The sequence below is a fragment of the Taeniopygia guttata genome, chromosome Z (assembly GCF_048771995.1).
Source record: "Taeniopygia guttata chromosome Z, bTaeGut7.mat, whole genome shotgun sequence".
Lineage (NCBI taxonomy): Eukaryota > Metazoa > Chordata > Aves > Passeriformes > Estrildidae > Taeniopygia > Taeniopygia guttata.
In genome coordinates this window covers 4949616-4972443 of record NC_133063.1, presented here as the reverse complement: position 1 = coordinate 4972443, position 22828 = coordinate 4949616, and the positions used below count along the sequence as shown (strand labels likewise).

Below are 22828 nucleotides of genomic sequence, written 5' to 3'. Positions count from 1 at the left end.
TTAACAAATTACTTGTTGAAATGATTGAATGTAATTAAGTAAGAGCCTTGTTAGTGAAGGAATAAAGAGATCCTAATCCTGTAGTGAATGTTTCCTAATGTATCAGCACATTTAATTCAGTTTTCATTCCAGTGCTGTTTTTTTCTCACCCTTACCCTCAGGATGGGTGAAGTTGTGGTGGGCTCCGATAGATTCTTACCTTCCAACCCAATCCTTTTTGTGAATCTGTGATGCCTCCTAATGTTAATTGCAAAAAGCCATCCATCTTATGGATCTGTAGAGCTTTGTTTATCCTTTCATGAGCATCTCTCAGTACTTCCATTGGCTGTTGTTTCAGAGAATATTTAGGTTGGCTCAGTGCTTTGTATTCTGCTCTGGTTAATGTAACTTAACCTTGCATTTGATCACTGACAAAACAATTCAGCAACAACCTAAACACTCGAGATAACAAAAACATTGTTTCTTTATTTCCCTCTTCAGCCAACAGGTCAGTATAACCTTCTGGATGAACAGAATCATAGAATCACAGAATCACTGAGTGGTTTGGGTTGGCAGGCACTGTAGAGCATATCTAGTTCCACTCTCCTGCCATGGGCAGGGACACCTTTCATTGGACCAGGCTGTTCAAGCACCCTGGTTTTGAACACATTGGAGATGGGACAGCCACAGAGCAGCTGTGGCAGAGCTCCTCTGGGCAGAACAGAGAGACTTCTGCTGGAGATTTACTTATAAAACATGGCTAAGGGGTCATGAAACAGTATTTTTGGTGGGCCTGAAGCAGAAGGAGTGATGGAAAATGTCATTTGGAGGATTTGCAGGGTATTTGCAGAGGCTGGCTGTGATTGCCCTTCACCTGCAAAGGCTTTTTAGAGTACCTGTCTGGGCACCTCTAAAACCCTGAGAACTTTTGGCCTCTTTACACAGATGATGTTAATGTGGGTATCAATACATATAAATAACAGCAAAGGTTTATCAGCCAGAGTAATTATTTCCAGTCACGTAAGGCAATTTTAAGAAGCTGAGCTGAAAAATACGTTTGGAAGATGGGATAAGCATGGTTCTTTGTCTGTGCTGGGTGGGACCCTCTGCGAGAGGTATTGCACTGAACATTGGACAACACCTGAAGCAGCCTAAAAATAATAGTATCAATATAGCAATAACAATAATACCAATATTGCAACAGCTGTTGATTAACAAATTCTGGTATTTATTTCTGAGGCCTTGATTACAAACACAGGGGTGGATCTGAGTGGATTCCTGTTGTCCTCTGGGCTCCTGGTTTTCTGATTTTTGTGTTTATTGTTTGGATGTGGAACAAGGTCTCCCAAACCAAGATATTGTGGGGAGATGGACACTTCTATTCCTGCAGAGCTGCCAGCCAGGCATGCTAAAGTCTGGTAGGCACCTCTGTGGGGATTTGGGAGCCCATGTTTGGTTTTTTTAAATAATGTGCTATGCCATAGAAACATTTGGTATTAAAAAAAATAGGACAAGTCACCAAAGGTGACAGAAATCAGCTCTGGTGTTGGGCTGGAAATCCATCTTGAGTTGGCTTTGAGCTCCCTTTGAACTAAAAGGGAGTTTCCTTTTAGAAGGAAACAAGAAACTCCATTTGTTGCTTTAATATTGACTTTGCTGGGAAAAATACTTCACCCAGGGAACTGGAGATGGGTGCAGGTTTATTTAAGTGCATCTGCAGTCCCAGTTTGTAGGTACAACCCTCCAGCAGCTGGTTCCTCATGCTCAGCCAGCACATGTGGAAATGATGCTTAGGGCTTCTGTTCTTCTGCCTGCACAAAAACTTTGAAGTGGGTTTCCCCTGGACGAGATTTTCTTGACAGGTATGAGGACTAAATAATATTTTAAAGTGGAGTAAGGAGTCTGTGACTGAATGAGGCTAGTAGAGGAAGATTGGTACAGGACCTTTTTCTTATCTTTGTCAGACAAAAGATCATAACCAGTGTTGATGTTGACAGAATCAGAGGTTTTGGCTCACTGACTCATTTATCCAGCATGTTCATCCTGCACATGATATTTTTCATAAAGATAATGTTTCTTGTGGCTGTTTATTTATAATAATAAAAACATAAATTAAAAATCAGGAACAATTAAACAAAATATAAATAATATAAACAATTATTTATAATTTGTATTGCAGGAGGAATCTCAGTTTGGTGTCCTGTTCTGCCATAATACACGGCCTGACATCCAGGACCTTCAGTCTGGATTTTAGACCTCCTGAGCATCCCTTACTAACTAGCAATTAATTAGTCCTGAGAGTGCCCCAGACAGGCAATTTGTAGTGACTCCTTAATAGCAAAGGGGGGAAAGGGAGAGGTTGTTGGTGATGAGACATTGATGCAGAGGAGTACCAGGGGGAAGGATGGAAACTGCCACTTCTGATCGTAGTTGTTAGCATCACTGTCACAAGTAACATATCACTGAACAGAAATACAATGGATAATTTGGATAATTCACCCCTCTTTTTTTTTAGCACAGCTATAGGTGAGGGTCTTGCTGTCAAAGCCACGTCTCCACTGCTGAGACGCTCCTGTCCTCCTGTGCTTGCAGGGAGCTGGACTCTGCCATGCTGCGGCGGCTGGAGAAGAGGATCCTGGTGGACCTGCCGAGTGAGGAGGCACGGCGGGTGATGATCCAGCACTGGCTGCCCCCTCTGAGCAGCAGCGGCAGGCTGAAGCTGAGGACGGATCTGGATTACAGCCTGCTGAGCCAGGTGGGCAGGGCAGTGATGAGGGCTGGGACAGCGCCTGGGCGTGCTGCCACTGCCACACGCAGAGCTGGGCACCACCTCAGCTCCCCTGAGGCTCCAGCTGCCTTCACGCAGCTCTGCCTGCAAAACGGTGTGTGCTGGTCCTCTCTGCTGGGCCAGTGTCATGCACGGTGGTGAGAGCACTGTGACATGGAGAGGAGAATGTCACACTGGCCGGTGTGTCTGGGCGGTGCCACGTGTGACATTGGAAACACAAGAGGTGGCAGCTGTGTTTCCTGGGGGTCTATGGTGCAAGGGGGACTCCTCTCTTCCCCGATGGACTCAGTATTGATTATATTGAAGGGTGAAAACTTGATTAAGGATCCAAATGGGTCTCGCTGGGGTTTGGTGGAGTTGGGTGGTAGGAGGAGGAATGTTTTGGAAGGTTTTCATTTCGAATTTTGTGTGGTTTTTTTTCTTTCCTTTCTTTTCCTTTTATAGCAGTAGTAGTAGTAGTGTAATAAAGTTTTTCCTTTGTTATTAAGTTTGGCCTGCTTTGCTCTGTTCTTGATCACATTTCACAGCATTTGATTGGTAAGTTGTATTTTCATGGGGCGCTGGCATTGTGCCAGCATCAAACCATGACAGCCAGCTTTTCCGCCTTAAATACAGGGAGACATCCAGCAACAGCAGATTTTATCACTGCTCTCGCCAGGCTGGGAGCACTTCCAATTCATCAGGGTAATGAACAGTTAATTGTGTAGGGAGGGTTTGCCACAGCTCCACTGCTGCGGCAGAAAAGAGCATTTGGCATCGAAGAGATTCACTAGATACCCCAGATTCCTTCATGTAGCCCTTTGTCACGTCCTGGATTCTTTGGAAACAGAATCCTGGAATGGTTTGGGTTACAAGGGATGTCAAAGAGAATCTTGTTCCAGTTTCCAGCTGTAAGCAGGAGCACTTTCAATTAGCCCAGGTTGCTCAAGGTCCCAGCCCTTAAATATTTTACTTTACCTAGCTGAGATTCTTACATCTGTTTACAGAGACAATGCTGCCCAGTACTGGGTTCATAAGGAAATACATTTATTTTATTTACTGGAAAGCTGAGGATAGACTCAGAAAGGTGGGTTTTATTTCACCTACAGAAAATTGGCATTTAGTAAGAAAATGCCCAGTATTTTTCTTGGTCCTATGAGGTATTGTGGGCATTCAAAGAATAACAAGCTACATAATTTTGAGGAGACAATACCAAAAAAATTTAGATTTCTATGTGTATATAAATGTGTATTTCAGACAGCAATAGACTTCACGAATATTTATATAAATACATAAACAATATATATGCCTGCAAATTCCATTTTTGTCTGATTCGTGAATGTAATGTATTGTTCTGATCCCCTCACAGGAAACAAATGGATACTCTGGCTCAGACATAAAACTTGTGTGCAAGGAGGCAGCCATGAGACCAGTGAGGAAAATTTTTGATGCTCTTGAAAATCATCAGCCAGGTACCTCAGCTCTGAGCAGAGAATCTGGCCTGGGAAATGCTGATTTTCTGCTCTAACTCTTGGGATGAAGATTCTAACTCCAGCAGGTGGAGCTCTGATATCTGCCTGGGAAAGTTTTAAAATCTACAGTTCCAAACCCTGCTAAATTTCTAAAAATCAGGGCGTCTTTTAAAGCTGTCATTATTTGTGCTCTTGGTATAAATGTAATTTTTCATTTATCTCACTACATTTAGTCTGTTGTTTTCCTACATTAACTGTTGGACTAAGCATTGACATAAAATAATATCTTTTGGTAATAGTAACAGGATTTATTCAATTCTCTTTTCTTTAGGTAACAGTAACTTGCCCATGATCCAGCTGGACACAATCACAACAGCTGATTTCCTGGATGTGATCACCCACACCAAGCCATCAGCAAAGAATCTAAGCCAGAAGTACATGGCTTGGCAGAGGGATTTTGAGTCTGTCTGACAGGACAGCCCCAAAAATCAAAACCTTCCAAACCATTTGCCATCCGAAGTGGCCTCCAAAGGATCAAATGGTGATGGGGAAGGAAATGCTGTTAATTCAAGGAACAAAATGCAGTGACAAGTGTCAGAGGGAAATCATTACTTTCAAAATGCAGGGGAGGGTGAAGAGTTGGTGGTTATTCTTTATTCAAAAAAGTTCTTATTGGAATTAATGTGATGGTGCAATCCTATGCAACAAAGCCTCCAGCCTTAATTTTATGTATGAAGACTTAAAAGATTGATTGATTGATTGATTGATTCTCAGTCTTTATTCATGACAGATTTTGGGTAGAACTGGAGCAAAGTTTAAAAGCAGATAGACAATTAGCGTAACCCTCCATTTCTGACACTCTGTTGAGCACCCCAGTCAGTGTAGCTTTCCTAGCAGAGACCTGCACCCTTCTTAATAAAACACAAAGTAGGCATTTTCAGTGAAATTCAGGACCTTAGCAGGGCATGTAAATTTGCCTAGTTTGTGACTATTTTCAGCTGAGTTCAAAGCCCTGGAGTGTGTTATTGTTGGGGTATTACCAAGGTGAAAAAGGCAAGAAATTAAAGAAAAACTGCAGCAAACCAGCAGATTTACAATAATTAACTAGAAACCGTGTTGGTGGCTACCCAGTGCTGGTTTGCAGCCAGCCATAGCAGAATTGCAGAACCCCAGGATGGGTCAGGTTGGAAGGGGCCAGAGAGGGTCGCATCTGACCCCACCTCCCTGCTCCAGCAGGGCCATCCCAGAGCACAGGGTTGTGTTCAGAGGGCTCTGGAATGTCCCTGGTGAGGGAGACTCCCCCCCTGTCTGGTCTCTGTTCAGGGCAGTTGTGCCTCCTGTGCAGGGGAATTGCTGGGCTCAGTCCCTGCCCGTGGCTCTGGTGCCATTGCTGGGCCTGGAGCAGAGCCTGGGTTCTGCTCTGCCCCTCCCTGCACACAGGGACACACAGGGACACCCAGGGCTCACAACCTGAACAGCCCCAGCTCCCTGAGCCTGTCCTCCTTAGAGAGATGCTCCAGGCCCTTCCCCAGGTGTGCCAGCCTCCCCTGCCCATGGGTGCTGCAGTGAGCTGTGCAGGATGTCAGATGTCCCCATGCTGGACTGTGCTGCTCATACACGTGGCCAGGTGAGCAGCCAGCACTGCCACGTGTCCTGCAGTCTTGTCATCAGAAATTCCAATGTTTTTTCATTGTTTTGCATTTTTTTCAGGCTCCAGGGTCACTGCCCTCTCTCACCCTCCTTCTTGCTCAGCAAGACACTTCCCTTCCATGCAGTTCTCAATTTTCCTTGGGCTGGTGTGTGTCTGCATTCCAAGCATAAGAGTTGGGCATGCTTTCCAGCACATTCTGAGACCTCTGAGGCTCTGAAAGTCCCTTTTAATTCCTGCAGCAGTCACACACTGGAAGTCTCCAAGGGAAATGTCTTCAGCACCTTTTGCTGATACATCTCCCACCTCCTGCACCTGACTGTGACCCCAGGCCACAGACCTCCCTTACATCCATCCTTCCAAGCAGAAACCAACAGGTTCAGAATGGCTGGCACAAAACCCAGATCTGTGAATTTATGCAAAACTGAAGCTGGGAGAAAGGGCCCACAGACATCTAAAGATGTTCCTCAGAGGTCTCTTCTCCCAGGCAGAAGGTGTCATGATGTGAGGAAACAACCTCAAGTTGCACCAGGGAAGGTTCAGGTTGAATATTTGGAATTACTTATTCCTGGGAAAGATTGCCCACCCCTGGCACAGCTGCCCAGGGCAGTGGTGCAGTCTCCAGCCCTGGAGGGATTTGAAAGCCATGTGGATGTGGCACCTGGGGATGTGGGTCAGCGGTGCCTTGGCTGTGCTGGCAAATGGTTTGACTCGATGATCTTAGACAACTTTTCCAGCCTAAATGATTCTGTGATTTATTCTTGTGTTTCCACTGCAGAATCTCCTCCATCCACCTATTCTGTTCACCCACCCTGACAGTCTAAATCTGAACGTAGAAATCACCCACCAAGGGAGGCTGCAGAGAGGCACTGTCACATGTGAGGAATTCATTCATCACCATGGTTTTGTTTAACAAGAATGAGCATGGCTCATTAACACAAAACTGTATTTTCAATAAGGTTAATACTCCAGTAATGCATAATTACAATCTAATAATTTAACACACAGGAGCACTGTAAAACAACTGTAAAGGACTTTGATTATTACAATTTGCAAATGGACCAGAAAAGCCATTTACAATCATTACAAAGTTGGTTCATATTGGGGGATGTAGTGCATAGGAAAAGCATTGCACGCTACAGAATTAAATTTCATTTTACAGCTCTGCTAACCAACTGTAAAAACTGGAATCTGTCCCCATGGCTTGTGAAGGATTTTTTCCATAACATTAAAAAGAAACAAAAAAATCCCCAACAAAAGTGAAATTTTGCAACTGTAGCATTAATAGGACCCTGCTGAAGCCTAATTTTAAAAAGTCACAGTCTCTAAGGCATTTAATACCAGAGTTTTGTTTCTGTATCATTCTTTTTAATAACAGGATTTAATTAAAACATCTGTAAAATGCTGACAGTTTTTAATTTTATGTAAAATTTGAAAAGCAAATAACAGGATCTGCTCTAATGAAAGACAGCCACAGTAGTTATTATTAAGCAATGGTGATATTTTCATTTAAGAGTCACTTCTAAACGTGCATAATCCCCACCTTTAAGTCAGAGCAGAGCAGAGACATCAGTGAAACCACTACAGGCCACTGAGGCTCTGTTGGTGTTTGAGCTTTCTTTACTTGAGTGTTTTCAGTGCATGTTTTCAGTTTATCTTATTCTGCAGAAGCTTTCCAGACGGTGCTCTTCATCAGGTATTCTTTGAAAAGTGAAAATAAGAAAACACTGCCCTATGTGTGTGCCTGTGCTGGGCCCACATGGATCCCCTGCCCATCACAGCCCAGGGTTGTTTCTGATGGATTCTGATTTCAAGAATGAAGGAAATGGTGTGAAACAGATGTTTCTTCAAGCTACCTGTTCCCTTTCTCACAACATCTGCTTCAGGATATGTTCCACTGCCTCTGGGAAATTCTCACAGGTTAAGTAGGGACCTGGATTGATTTTGTCTTCATCTGCTGGACGGTATTTACCTGTAACAGATTAACACAAAGATCTCTCTACCAAACTCCTCTGAGTACCTTTTTTGTCCCCCGCCCCTGAAAATTAGTCTTGTAATAGCAGTACCAACCAGTAAAATGCCCATCTGGGCAAAAAACATCCCATAAGGCTTCTCTAAACAAATGCTGAGCCCTACTGGAGATTCCTCCAGGGGCAGCTCTGGATCAAAACTAGTGTTAATTGCACTGATTCATTCTGCTGGACTAGCAAATATCCACATTGTAGGTTCTTAAAATAATAATCATCATAGAATCCCAGAATGGATTGGCTTGTAAGAGACCTTAAACCACATCTAGTCCCATCCCCTGCCATGGGCAGGGTCACTTTCCACTATCTCAGGGTGCTACAAGTCCCATCCAGTCTGGCCTTGGACACTTTCAGGGATCCAGGGGCAGCCACAGCTCTGGGCACCCTGTGCCAGGGCCTGCCCACTCTCACAGGAAAAGATTTCTTCCTAAAATCTCTAACCTAAATTTCATGCCTTTCAATTTGAACCCAATACTCCCTGTTCTATCAGTACAGTTCCTGATGAAGAGTGCCTCTCTGAAGACTCTTCTGAAGAAAAGCAGGATTACTTCCCTTCATTTTCAACATATCACACTGTGTGGCATGAGCAGCTGCCACCTCAAAGAGACCTTTCCAGTCTACGGGTCTATCAACAACACAAAGAATACCTGTCAATCCCTCCAGGTTCCACTTCCATACAAAGCAAAATTACACTTATAATGACCTTGTAATTATTGAAGAATGTCACCAGAGCTCCTGCACAATCAGAGGTTACATTGCTGTGACTGATTTTGGCAATCTAAGGTGTGACAGTAACAGTTCCCTCTGTTCTGTGATTTACTGCTCTGGATTTTTGAGTCAGAGCAAAAATTCACACCTACAAGAGCAGCTGTCCCTAACTGTGGTCACCCTGCCCTCAGCTGGGGGTGTGTGCGCTGTGCTGTAGCCCTGTGGTCACAATGTTCTGCTTGACAGGCTGCCCCTGCCCCACCCCAGAGCCATGTGGAAGGTGGGGGCTGCCCCAGGGCTCAGAGTACGTTCACTTCTGGGCACAGAGTGAGATCACTGAAGGCACCACTGCGTCCTGAAATGACTGATCCATGGAGTACTTACCTGTCCTTACCAAAATCCCACGCATGCCTGCCTGCTGGGCACCACCCACATCATCCCTGCAGTCCTGGGACACAGCAGGAGAGCACAGGGTTAGTGGGCACAGACATTTCCATAACCTTTTCTGCTTTGCACATCACTTAAAAGCAGCGACACGGAGTCAGATCTTTCAGCCACCCCATCGGTCACACTGTCACAGGAGTGGTTTTCTGTGTGCTCTCTGCCTGATCAAGTAGTGACCGAAGTAAGAGAGAAAACCCCATGGCTTACATACTAAATCCTGTGAACTTGCATGGAATTGTTTAGGCTTGAAAGCCCCTCTAACATCATGGAGTCCAACCATTCCCCCAGGACTGTGCAGGTCACCACTGACCTATGTCCCACCCATCCACACAGCTTTTAAACCCTTCCAGGGATGGGGATTGCACCAATGCCCTGGCAGGTGTGCCAGTGCTCAGAGTCTTATTTCATGAAGAATTTTTCTCTAATATTCCATCTAAACTTCCCCTGGCCCAGCCTGAGGCCGTTCCCTCTCCTCCTGTTCGTGTTTCCTGGAGCAGAGCCCGATCCCCCCTGGCTGTCCCCTCCTTTCAGGAGCTGTGCAGAGCCACAAGGTCCCTCCTGAGCCTCCTTTTTTCCAGGCTGAGCCCCTTCCCAGCTCCCTCAGCTGCTCCTGGGCCCCTCTCCAGCTCCACTGGAAGCTCTGGAGCCCCTGTGCAGGCCCTGCCCAGCGCGGAGGTTTGTCCACGTACGTCTCCGATCATGACGGCCTCCTCGGGGGCACAGTCAGTGCCCCGCAGAGCCTCCAGGAAGAAGGTCTTCTCTGGCTTCCCCACCACGGTGGCTTTGGTGTCTGTTGCATATTCCAGCCCTGTAACAAAAGGTCCAGGTCCCAGACACAGGCCATCCTTCTTCTTGAAATACCTGGCTTTATGGATCGCTATGAGAGGCGCCCCATCCAGAATCAGCCTAAAGAAAGAATGAATGAAGAGAGTACAGAAATTCTATTAAAGTAATTATATTTACAACTGAAGGCCTCAAGAGGCTTTCATACAATCCCAAGATGGTCTGGGTTGAAAGGGACCTTAAAGCCCATCCAGTCCCACGCACTGCTGTGTGCAGGGACACCTTCCACTCTCCCAGATTGCTCCATGCCCTATCCAACCTGGCCTTGGACACTTCCAGGGATCCAGAGGCAGCCACAGCTGCTCTGGGTACCCTGTGCCAGGGCCTCAGCACCCTCACAAGGAACAATTTCTTATAAGTACAGGATGAATAATTTGACCTTTATATTTTAGCATTGAAGGAATTACAGTAACAAGTTACATTAAAAAAAAAAACCAAACCTTAAAGCCCTTTGAGGCATTCACATCCCTCTGAATTTCCCCATTAACCCAGGGAATTTGAGCAGGCTCGCTTCCACAGAACCTGCAAAGCATCTTTGGTTCTCTGATTTCTGTTTTGTGCCCTGCAGACTTTCCTTACAGCAGATACTGCATCCCCCTGTCCTGCAGCAAAGGGAAGCTGTGTAGGTGCTGCACTACAGGAATGCTTCTCACGCATCAAGCACAGCAGTATTATTGCAGTCCTGCCCTCCCCAGTTTAAGTGCAAAAAGCTCTTTGAACTGCCATCTGGATTGCCAAACACTTTCCCTCTGATTTTACACTTTCTCCACCTAATGAAGGTCATTCCAATCTTTATCACAATAGTGTAAAACACTGGTTGTTACTCTCAAGGCAGAAAGGAGGATTTATTTTCCTCTTAACCCCTGATCTGCTAAACAAAACAAAAGCCTTTAAGAAAACAATGTCTTGCTTTTCCCCTGTTGTAAGAGGCTGCCTGAGGTGAGCTGGCTTCTCCTTGGGGGATGTCTGCAGAGCAGCCTGGAAGCTCTGAGCAGGGCATAAATGATATTTCATTTCACTTAATTATCACAAAACACTGCTATTGAATCAATGCATTTCAAAGCAAGCTGAACAAGAAGAAAGCTGGGTTGTGTTTCTGTGAGCAGCCAGACATGTTCATGATGGGAGGATGCCTCTAGGACACAGAAAAATGTAATTTGACAGCATCACCACAACACTATGTTCAGCAGTTTTCAGGAGAGATCTCACCTGAGAGAATTCTTTTAAACATGGCATCAAAATCCCACTTATATAGGAAGAGAAATTTAGTCTCAGCCATTTTCAAGTGGTGCCTGGAGAATGGCCAGACACTGTATATGTTGTTTTGGGATTCATGTTGGGTTAGATTTACCTAAGTTAATGTTGGATGTCAATAGAATAGTTTCCTACCACGTAATTAGTCAGCCTGGGCTCCTCACAGTTGGTGCAGTGGAAAAGGCACTCCTAGGGCACAGTTCAAGTGTCCTATTTTAAGCACTATTAGGTAAAAAAATGCCCTGAAGAGCCTCCCTTATCCCTCCAGATCCCCAGCACAGACACAGGAAGCTGCACTTAGATATCTGCATTTAATCAGATTCACCTCAGAGTTCTGCAATCCCAATGCAATTCCTTTTCCAATGCATATCCCAAGTGACTTAAATTATCTGAGCAGTAAAGGAGAAGGAATAGGGCAAGGCTCAACAAGAAGAAAATGTGCTGGTGGCCAGTGTTTCCATCAGGCCCAACAAAACTGACACCAGCAAAAGTTTATCCCCTATAGAGAACTGGGAAAAATACCCAGAACAAATCAGCCCAGGCAGAACCCATCCTGGCTTTTTTTAAGTGTCTTGGTCTTCAGCCCAAAGCAAATGATGGATATTATTCAACAATTAATATATTCAGGACAGAAATACTAATCAATAAAATGATGTAAGCACTGGGGTACTCAATAAGTTAAGCTCATGCAGTTGTGAAATTAAAAGTCCACTCATGATCGAAAGTAAAATTCCAAAATCAATGCCTTTGGCAAGGGTCAGTTTGGGTCAACATCTGTTGATGTAACACAGAATTGGCAGCAGATGAGGACAGCATTGGCCTCCCACTCCAACAGACCTCCCTAAAACACTGGTGGGCAGTAACTGATATTCCCTCTTCTAATTTTATGGTTATAAAGACAGGTTAAGGTGCTTGATATCAGGATTCTCACTGGATTTGAAGGTGCAGAACTGTGGTACGAACTTTTGTGGAGAACTTTGCCACCATCCCGTGAGCAAAGATGGGAAAGGGCTCTTCACACACATCACCAGGGCTACGCTCAGCTACAAACTCACATCCAGTATCTGAAAGCTGAAGGCTTTCCAAGTTAAAATCAAGAGTGTGGAGTCAAGCCAGAACCAGAGAGAAGGACACATGGCTCTGCACACACTGTTGCAACCTGGCTCATGTATGGTCACAGATGAAGTGTTACCTGACTTACCCCTCAGCCTAGAGGCAAAAAGAGCATTAAAAATAAACCACTCAAGATCAGCTCTGTAGCCCACCTGGCCTGAGAGGCTGTGCTAGCCACTCCTGAACAGAAGATGCTTCAGAAGATACTGCTGGATATCCTGCATTAGGTAGGCAAGGAATAATCTGCCCTAAATCCTGGATTTCCTTCCCTATAGCACACAGGCTCTGAAGGCTGGGCTTTGAACACAGAATCTGCCTCTCCTCTTGGAAAATAAAAAAACAGCCTCAGGCTGTGCCAGGGCAGGTACAGGTTGGACATGAGCAGGAATTTTCCCATGGAAAGGCTGGTCAGGCTGGTACTGGAAGGAGATGCCCAGGGATGTGTTGGAGTCTCCATCCCTGGAGGTGTACAAGGAAGGCTCAGATGTGGCACTCAGTGCTCTGGGCTGGTGACACAGTGGGGATTGGTCACAGGTTGGACTCCATGGGATGGGGGTCTTTTCCAACCCAAGTAATTCTGTAAATCCTTCCCCACATCCCTAGTTTTGTGTATTTCCACTTGAGGAATTGCTAACTTTTCCCCTCACTGACAGCTGTGACTGTACTTTGCAGTTTATTTATACTGAAAGCTGTAAAAATGAGGTCTGGACTGCCTGAAGTTCTTGGTGGAGAACCCAAATCCCACAAGATTAGTGGCTCCCTCGCAAGCTGCATAGTGTGTAATATTCCTACACCCTTTTCTTCCCAGAAAGAGAAGAGAGCCCAGCACAAGACAGCTTCCAGTCCACCCCCAGCCAGGGGCTGCCTTACCGAAAGGCTCTGTTCATCATCTTGTAGTGGAAGTGCTCAGGAGCCAGTCCCACCACCACAGCATTGGGGTTGTCTGTGCCAATCCCTGGGAAATCAGAACAAGACTCTGAGCAGACAGGATTTAATTCACACTTAGTAGCCCACAGCCAGCAAAGTGCATTTAATCACTTAAGGCAAAAACAAGCATTTTCTGACACAGTCGTATCACAGAGATTGCTTTTATGTCTTTTATAGATGAAAAAAGCATCTGTGGCAAAGGTGCTGGTCTATCCAGACTGTTCCATCCTCTAGGATCTGGACACTCTTAACAGCAGCTGTGGGATGATTCTGCCACCACTCCCACTAAAATGCAGGACACAAAAATCCCTCCTTTACTTCAATGACTGCTTGCCATATGAGAATCCCTCTCCACATATATTTATGTTCTTTGTAAGACAGTAAAGCAGGAATTCAAGTGAATCCCATCTAGTTTTTCTATTCCCTCTAGCCACAGGAAATTCCACTGACTGCTGTGTCTGATTCTGACAATAAAGACAGTACTGCAGCACACCCCAAAAGTTGTTAACCTAGATAAATTTGGGCTTTTCTGGAAGGTCTTTTTTCAGAGTGGATTAGTGCCTTTGGAAACAGCTCCACTGCAGTACCACCCCTGGACAGAACCAGCAGTGGAAGCAGAGTAGCACCAGTAGGAGGGTTTTACTAATGGCATGTTATCAGCTGAGGATTTTGTTCCACCTTCAAACACACCCTCTGCACCTTTAGAAGGACAACCAGAGCTCCTGGCTGGCTCTGCTGGCTGAGGGCTCCTGCTGCATGTCTCTCAGGTGGCTCAGCCACCAAAACATCCACTCAGAGGTGCCACGGTGGATTTGTGATATCACCCAGAACCATCTGAGTCCTTAAACCAGGGAAGGACAGTCACATCTGCCTGTGACCAACTTTATCAGAGAGATTAGCCAAGAACAGCTCAATAGCAGCCATTAACTGGAATTTCAAGAACTCTCCACTGTATTTGCATGTTCCAAAAGCAGCACTGAGGAAATGTGAGCCAAAGCCCTTGTAGCAAAAACAAGCCAAACAACCCATTCCAAATCCCAGCAATACAGATGATGCACCAAGGTGTCCCCATGTTACCTCTGTCTCTGCCATCTTTTATAAAATTAGTATCAGCTCCTGAAAAGCTAATGGAAAGATCCCAAAACCATGGAGGCTGAGCTGATTTAAATGCTGTCAGTGAAAGAGCTGCTGCCTCTGCTGTTTCTCACCCAGGAAAGCTTTCCTAGGAGCACAAATATTTCTGAATATTGCTGGGGGCACATTTCTCTGGATATGCTGTTAGGTAGAACAGATTACTAGGTTACATTGCTCTTACAGAGGCTTTTCTCCTGAACATTGACCTCTCTGAAGATTTCTGACCAGACTATGGCACCAAAATTTAACAGGAAATTCCTAGATCCTGGCAAGATTAGAACCTACTTAAATTACATGGCCAAAAGACTTCAGTTTGTAAGGCAAGGACAAGGCAAGGACAAGGCAAGCATATCTCTGCTGCCTTGACTTTAAATAAAAAAATTTCAGCCTACAGTATATAATTTTCAACTCTGAGCATGTTAAAAACGTGGGTATCTTTGCTACTCTTGATGTCCAAGTGAGAACACATAATTTTCTGCTCCCCTGACTGCTGAGGGAGGGAAATGGGAGCATCTGACAGCAAAGCAGATTTTAACCAATCTTTAGGGGTGACAATTTAGAGGAGTCAGGGTGATGAACCTTCTGTCACCAGTGAAGGTATCCAAGTACATGGGCTGAAACCCAAATGTTCAATATAAGATAAGCAATTGCCTGGAGATTTTGCATTTAATAATAATCTATTAACAGAGAAAGAGCCTACTGTGTGTGCCTACACACTGTTTGTTCAGGTCTTTATGAGTAAAACATCTGCTGAAAGTCAGGTATTGTGCAAATTGACACATCTTTGCTACAAAAAAAAAAAAGAAACCACCACTGGTAGGTCCAAGAAAGTACCAATGACCTGGTGATAACTATTACTTTGTATCTTACACTGGAAATTAATGGAAAGTATTGAGTTTTACCTGAATTCCTGACTATTTGAAGGCCTTGGCTGCCATTTCCACTGCTCCTCAAGAAGATACAACTTCAGGCTTTTCAACAACTTTTTGATGTTTGATTTAAAATGAAGAAAGGACCTTTATGACCCCGCAGAATCCCACATTTTAGGCTCCACCATGGCTGGTGGTCTGTAGATGATTGAGAGCACAATGTCTCCCTAGCTGCTCATTAACTCCTGTTCATTAATTAGCTGCCTCCTGAGCACCTCACCTGTGAAATCAGGAAGGGCTTTATCATCCACCAGGAGCAGGGGCCGCACCTGCTGCTGCTCCAGGAGGTTCCTGGCGGCTGTCAGGGAGGTGAAGATCTCGTGCTCGGCGATGTCGAACCCCAGCCCCGTCAGCCTCTCCAGCAGGTCCCTCTTGCTCTCCTTGGTGGTGTTGGTCACAAACCGGACGGTCACCGGGGCACTGCGCAGCCTGTGGGGGACACAGGGGCACACTGGACACAGGCTCCTCCTGCTCTCACATCTGTGCTTCTCTTTGGGGCTAAAAACAGGCCCAAAGATGAAAAGAGCACACGGAGGACTGGTGCTGCACAAAAACTTCTGTGATGTGGAACAGACAGCAAGAATTACACCCCCCCAGACCAAGACAAGTCATCCTTACCTCCTCTCCCTCATCTACCACAAAAATTCCTGAGGAAAACAGTGATTCAACTCCCTCTTCACAGCAGCAGCGAGCACATCTATGATAACTAATTTGAAAAGCCTTTTTATTCAAACTACATAATAAACAAGCCAGTCCCAGTTCTTGATCAAAATAAGTGAACAAAAGAAGCTGTTGCTGAATTAATATATTGAACTGGGTGAATTTCCCAGCAGCTGTGGCTCCAGGAGCCTGTGTTACCTTGGTGGTGGTTTTATGTCAGTTTCTGCAGCCATTTCCCCCTTTCCTGAGGAACACCAGTACCACATAAAACCACGTTATTGCCCTGTGCTGACAGTAAATGCTACCAAACAATCAAATAATTTTAAGTGACAGTTTCAACAGCATTCCCTTTAATTATTCCCCCACCATCACTTTCTCTGTTGCTATAGGAACAAACACAGGCACCAGGACTGTGTGGAGAACATCAGAATAAAGTTGGAGACTTGCTTCCACCTGCCACTTCCTTCTCCTGTTTATCTCTTGTTTTTCACTGACCCTTCACAGGTACGAGCTGATGAAAGAGTCCCCTGGTTGATAATAAAATAAAAATTAATATGATTTTTCCCTCTGGCCCTCAATAGGGAACTATGAACATAGTAATCCTAAAACAGACATCTCTCCATTTGTTCCCTAAGCAAGCTGCATGCCATTCTCTCCAGCTTCTCTTTGGGAAGGACAGGGACACGGACTGGCAGAAAGGAGAGTGGGATAATAATTTTTTTCAAACCTCTGAGCCAAAAGACCTGGCTGTTCTCTGCCACCTGCCCTCCATACCTGTGACAGCACCCATATATTACATGGAATTTCAGGAACATTGACTCTCACCTGGCACAAGTTCTCCCTGCAGCAGGAAACAGTGCAGTGAGGGAAAGGGCAATGAATGAGTAGCCAGAGTTTCACCAGTTTTTACTTCCTTGCAATTTTACATCTTAAGGACATAATCATTTCCACGGCATTACCTGTGGGAAATGCAGCTTCCTCATCCCTCTGTGAACGTTTCCTCTGAGCTACAGTCCAGCTGTATAAAACCCTTAGCAGCCCATTCAGCTCCAGTAGAGGGTTCAGTTCTGCTCCTATATCCTATTAATCTTTAGTGCCCCAGAATCTTAAAGTGTTCCCCTTCATTCACCACAGTATCACCTATCACTTTGGGATTTTTCCTCATCCATTGCAAGATGTCTTCTCCAGGAAAAGACCACAAATATTCCTGGGATTTTGCGTCCTATTTCACCACTGATTGTTTGGAATAAGGCACTTTGCTGTGCCTCAATATCTTTAAGCATCCTTTAACCACAAGAGTTAATTTGACTGCCCTGTCTATAAATGTGTTGAAATTCCTATAAAAGAAAAAACAAATGACGTGGTGTACCTAGCAGAAAGAAACTTTAAAAACAGCAATAACCAAGAAAAGCCTTGTATGAATGAAATGAAAACTCTGCAGAGGTTGCCTTGCTCGCTAGACTTTATCTCAGCAGATCTAAAAGAGCTGACAGATGATCAGAGCCGCAAGGAACAGCTCAGCTGAACTGATTTTGGGGTAATTCACCCAAACTCAAGTTTGGCTGTGGCTGTCTCATCTGTGAATCAGTGGAGACAACTTCAATATTGGGGGTTCTAATGTCTAGAAAAGGCTTAGAAAACACAGAAAGAGCCACTGAGGAAAGCAGCAGGGGCTCAGGTCACACCAATTTCTCTCTCCACCCTTTGCATGAACACAGCGTCGAGGATTTGGCCGCATGCTCACTCCACTCACCCACCCCTTTGTGCAAACAGCACTGACACAACCTCCCACAGCAAACCCAAAAAAAATTAAAAAAAAAGAGGGCAAACTTGCTTTTTGAGGGCCTCCTGGGCGCCGGGCACGGCCGAGTCCTCGACGTGGAGGGTGCCATTGAGATCCACCAGCACGGCCTTCAGCGCGCGCCGCGCTGCCATCGCGCCCGCCGAGGGACCCTGAGGGGGATTTTTAAAAAAAAAACCCACATAACTGCTTGCAAAGACTCTGCTCGTTCTTTAAGTGCATCCAAACAAAATAAAGCTCTCTGAACAACTCAAGGGCGCTGAGGGGAGAGAGGGACATTTGGGATTGCTGTCTCAAGACCTCAGCGAGAATATTTCAGCAAGTCCCACCAACAGCAACAATGAAAATGAAGATACAGTGCTCTAAAGCTGTGTCTCTAAAGGTCTAAAGCTGCATTTAGGCTCAAAATGCTCTGCTGAAGTGGATGTTGTTATTTTATTTTTGTAAGAGAGAGCTAGGGTGATGCAGCCCACACCCCTGCCACTCTGAGGGCACTTGGTGGTGACAGTCAGGATTTTTGCAGGTTTTTAGCCTGGAAGCTCTCAGGGCTCAGGCATATCCAGCACCTCGAAGGTTCATCGCACACTCGTGCAAAAGGGGCTTTTTTCCTGGTTCCACGTACTCAGCCCAAAATAAAAGCCAGGATTTGAAGCGTAAAGGCACCAGGGAAGGAACAGAGAGGTGATGTTTGAGTCCCCAGGATAAAGGTCTGTCTTCAGAAACAAACACTTCCCCTCATGTGGGCTGCAAGCGTTGCATTTTGCTTTGTGAAAAGTCTGAGGAGCCGTTTCTCAGAAAATGTCCAATACAGCAAGGTTTTCTCCTGTTCATTAAACAAGAACCTTCTGAAAAAGCTGAGTGAGTTGGGATTATAGAAGAGAAGCTTTGAGGTGATCTGATTTTAGCTTTTCAGTGCCTGAGGGACAATTGCCAAGTGATGGAGGGACAGCACACAGGGAATAGCTTCCACTGCCAGAGGGAAGGGACAGATGGGATATTGGGAATTAGGAATTGCTGGCTGGGAGGGTGGGCAGGCCCTGGCACAGGGTGCCCAGAGCTGTCCCTGGATCCCTGGAAGTGCCCAAGGTTGGGTTGGATGGGGCTTGGAGCACCCTGGGACAGTGGAAGGTGTCCCTGTCCATGGCAAGGGGTGGGATGAGCTTTAAGGTCCCTTCTACCCAAACCACTCTGGGATCTGCCACCCCTACAAGTGACTATAATTTTGTGTTTAGCTGGTTTGGTTACAGACCGCATGCAGCATGTCTGTAATTCCAAAAAAGCACACAGAGCAGTCAGCACCATGACTGGAACCTGCCCTAATTAATTTCTGTCAGCTTTATCTTTGCAGACAGTTTTATAAATGGTCACATGAGCCTGGGGTCTCAGGTACATGACATACACACACACACACATACAACAAGAAACTTTGATATTCCACATTGTTATTCCTGCTGGCTCTCTGCAGTAAGAAAATAAATAAAAATGCTTCTTTTACTGTATGTCTGTTGATACAAAAGCCAAAGTTAAATATTAATGACACAGAGGTGAAAACAGAAGTCCTAAAGAAGCTTCATCAATTTCAATGGAAATTGCTACTACTATTATTGTTATTACCACTACTATTACTGTTTTTATTTTACTGTTACTGTTTATTCTTACCCTACATTTCCATCGGCTCTGCTGTTCACGGTGCATTTATTTGGGAAATACGGCAGTTATGTACTAGAGCCAGTTTCCAGCACAGCCTAATTTCAAAGGAAAAGCTCATGGATTGCCATGAAGTCCTAAATAACCTCCAGAACCTGAGTTTTCCTAATCACATCCCAACGAAAACTCACCTTGTCAGGACAAAGGGACACCCCAGCCACGGTCTCTGGTAAAAGGACACAAGGAACACAAGGCACAACCTAATGGAAAGAGGGATACATTCTATAAAAATATATATGGTTATATACGTCCCTCGGAATAGGATACTGATAGCACAGGCGCCTCCCCCTTCTCGCAGGAATGGTACCGCCCCTTCCCGCCAGCTCACAACGGGCATATGGGCTGGCCCATTCTCTACCGGGGGAGTCCCGACCGCGGCGATCCCCCCTTTTCCTGACGCGGATGGTTTCGCCAGCCCGTTCGCGGCTGAAGGCGGCGGACGCGCCCACGCGGAGGAGAGGGGGGAGCAGCCAGCGCGGCTCCCCCGGCGCTGACGCGGCTCTGCCCGCCCAGTCCCGCGGGGTCCTGGCGGAGCCGCGCCCGCCCAGCCCCGCGCCGGGCCCGCCCGCCGCCAGCACGGCAAATAATAAACAATTATTATTATTATTAGTGTAACGATTACTGCCATAAATAAACACCGAGCTCGGCCCGCTGCCGGCCTGCCGCCGGCCAGCGTCCGCCCGTCGCGACAGGCAGCGCGGGGAGCAGCCCGCGGGGCCCTGAGGGCACGGGGCGCACCGTGACGTGGCCTGGTTATAAATTAAATAAATAAAAATGACACCCGTTCTAGCCATTATATCCTTATTGTTATACCTGTTACAGCTCCTTTATCCTACATATACACTATGTAGTCATACCTTCTGTGGATATGATCATAAATCATGCAAATTATATCCCGTATATCATCTATGGACGTGTTTATATCCGTAGCCATACACTATGGATATCCGTAAACTATTTATCTATAATATATCCATAATCTGTATATTATGGATGTATTATGCCCTGTACGGATATTATACATAATAATGTATTTATATCTCGATATTATTATTATATATTTATACATCTATATAAACGTTACATACAAAATGTTATCATATCCCTATATGGATATATTATACCCATAATATATCCATGGCAACTAGCATATATTTATATATAAATACATATGTATATCTCTTGGATATTGGGAAGAAATTATCCCCGTTATATATCTACATTTTAAATTACATCAATAATATGACCATAGTGATAATATATATTATTCTATTATAACCCACTGATTATATCCATATATGAATATATTTTAGACCTATATTTATAATTCCACATTTATATGTGTTCATATATTTTTGTAACATGAATTTTAAGCTATAAACACATGAATTTTTTATACAGCTTCACAAACTATTACTAAGGTGTACAGACATGTAATAACTTTATTTTTCATAGTCCTTGTTTTTTGCATAAAAACGCCAATCACTTGTTCCAAAATTTTAAAAGTTTATCAGTAATAAAATAGCTATAAAAACAGTAATAAAAATTAGAGCGATGAGAATTTGGACAATCAGAGTTAGGACAATAAAAGCAAAGAGGATGCTCTTGGGCACTAAGCCACATGCCTTGTGAACAAAGGATTAACTCCTAAAATCAATAGCCTGTTGCATACTCATATATTCATACATGATGAATAAATTCCTCTTAAACTGGGGATTTCTCTGGTTATTGCCAACTTTCCTCCTTAATCCTGTTGGTGCCTCAAAGACGAGAAGGAGGTGGCATAAAGTTTGTCTTTTCCGATAAGGAGGCCTCCTGGGGATTTTGGTGTCTTGTTGCTGTTACCTCTGTGCAAAGGATTTCATTATTATCTCATCTCTTTATTAAGGTAGTTAAAAAGTACCTTACATAGCACTGTTTCTCTTTTAACATTATGTTATAACCTAAAACTACATTTAACACACTACTTGAGAGAAGAATTAACACAGCATAACTTTCTAACATAACACATATAATATTGATTTTAATGTTTGCGAAAAGCCAATCATAAAATGGGCATTTTTCACACTGTCCCACTTGGAATCCCTATTTTTCACCTGTCAGGTGAAGCTCTTCCCAGTTCTGCCTCCAGCACGGGATTCCCACTGCTCCTTCTCCCTGCGTGTGCCCAGCCAGCTCCACCTGTGTGCCTGCAGCCCCTCTGGAAGCACAGCAAGAAGGAAAAAATTGCTTTTCACCCATTTTATTTTAAAGCTGCTGCTTGCAATTTGAGCTCTGGCCTTTATTTCAGTACAAATGAATTAAGTTTTGATGCAGAAATGAAGTTACAGACTCGCTGTGCCTCAAATTGTTCAGTGCCACAGCCACGGAAACATCGACCGCCGCTTTTCTTTCCAAAACTATTTCATAGGAATACAAAATATTCCACACACACATCGCCCCATTTCCACCAAAGACACATCTGTGAGAACAGAGCCAGGCTGCACCCTCGCCTCTGACTGACACAAAGATCATCACGTAGAAATTACTTCTAACAGATCCACAAGTTTTAAAATTTAAAGATCCTGAAGGTCCCGTTCTGCCTCAGGGCAGCATTACCACGTCTCATTGGGTTTGCTACAGAAACCAAAATACGGCAGAGATATTGCCACGTGCCACGGGGATGAGGAAAAAGTTACACATTTACTATGAGAGCAGTAAATGTGGTAAACTCTGTATCTCTAACAGGATGGAGCAGAGTTGTGAGATATCCCCACTCTACACACAGAGAGAGTTAGGAGAGTGCTTAACTTGGAAATTCACAGGAATTTATTTACAAAAGTCACAAGAAAAAAGGAAACAACACAAACCTCTCCTCCTGGATGTACCTTACTCTGCAAAAAACTGTGATTGAAGATCATTAAATGCATTTACATGTTTTACAGATTCTTCTTCACATACAACAGCATATGCTTTAGTCATCAAGACATTGGGAGAGAAGATGATTGACTAAGCTGCTTCAAAATAATGAAACTGCCATGTTTCCCTTGGCCTCCCCTCTTTAAAATTAGAGTCAAACACTTTAGCAGAGGAACAGACACGGAATTCTAACTTCTCTAGACGGATACAGGAGAATCACCTTTTCCAATTCAGACCTAGCTCAGCAGTCTTAATTGAGAAAAGACCGGTAGGAAAGCAATTAGGAGCATTCTCTTCCACAGAACTGCAAAGTCACACACAGAATTGCACTTTCAAAGATGTTAATTAAACAAATGATGATGATGATGGAGGGCGGGGGAGGTAGCAGTAAGGAAAGAGCCTGCAAATTGTCTCGGGGTTTTCCCAAAGAAATGCATTTGAAAAGCGCAGGGTGTTCCCCTCCCAGGTTCCCCAGGAAGTTCAGAATACAAACGGTTCTTCACTTCGACCACAGTGA

The 22828-nt window shown here is 44.6% G+C and overlaps 2 protein-coding genes across 7 annotated transcripts in view; one reads left to right on the top strand and one right to left on the bottom strand.

Annotated features, from left to right (window-relative positions):
• KATNAL2 (katanin catalytic subunit A1 like 2) overlaps positions 1 to 4981 on the top strand; it is a 28833-nt gene extending 23852 nt beyond the window's left edge. For all 6 annotated transcript variants that reach the window (XM_072921827.1, XM_030257551.4, XM_030257550.4 and 3 more), the window contains 3 exons: positions 2572 to 2734; positions 4116 to 4218; positions 4550 to 4981. In XM_072921827.1, coding sequence (XP_072777928.1) covers positions 2572 to 2734; positions 4116 to 4218; positions 4550 to 4689 — 406 coding nt within the window. In that variant the 3' untranslated portion in view covers positions 4690 to 4981. The remainder of the gene's footprint in view (positions 1 to 2571; positions 2735 to 4115; positions 4219 to 4549) is intronic.
• A 1814-nt stretch (positions 4982 to 6795) lies between these two features.
• Positions 6796 to 19898, bottom strand: HDHD2 (haloacid dehalogenase like hydrolase domain containing 2). The gene is made up of 8 exons (XM_041711117.2): positions 19772 to 19898; positions 19545 to 19613; positions 17740 to 17858; positions 15466 to 15674; positions 13126 to 13210; positions 9735 to 9951; positions 8986 to 9049; positions 6796 to 7838 (listed from the first exon to the last, which is right to left on the bottom strand). Exons 3-8 carry the CDS (start codon positions 17838 to 17840, stop codon positions 7735 to 7737), a joined length of 780 nt encoding a protein of 259 aa, XP_041567051.2. The 5' UTR covers positions 17841 to 17858; positions 19545 to 19613; positions 19772 to 19898; the 3' UTR covers positions 6796 to 7734.
• Between the last annotated feature and the right edge of the window lie 2930 nt (positions 19899 to 22828).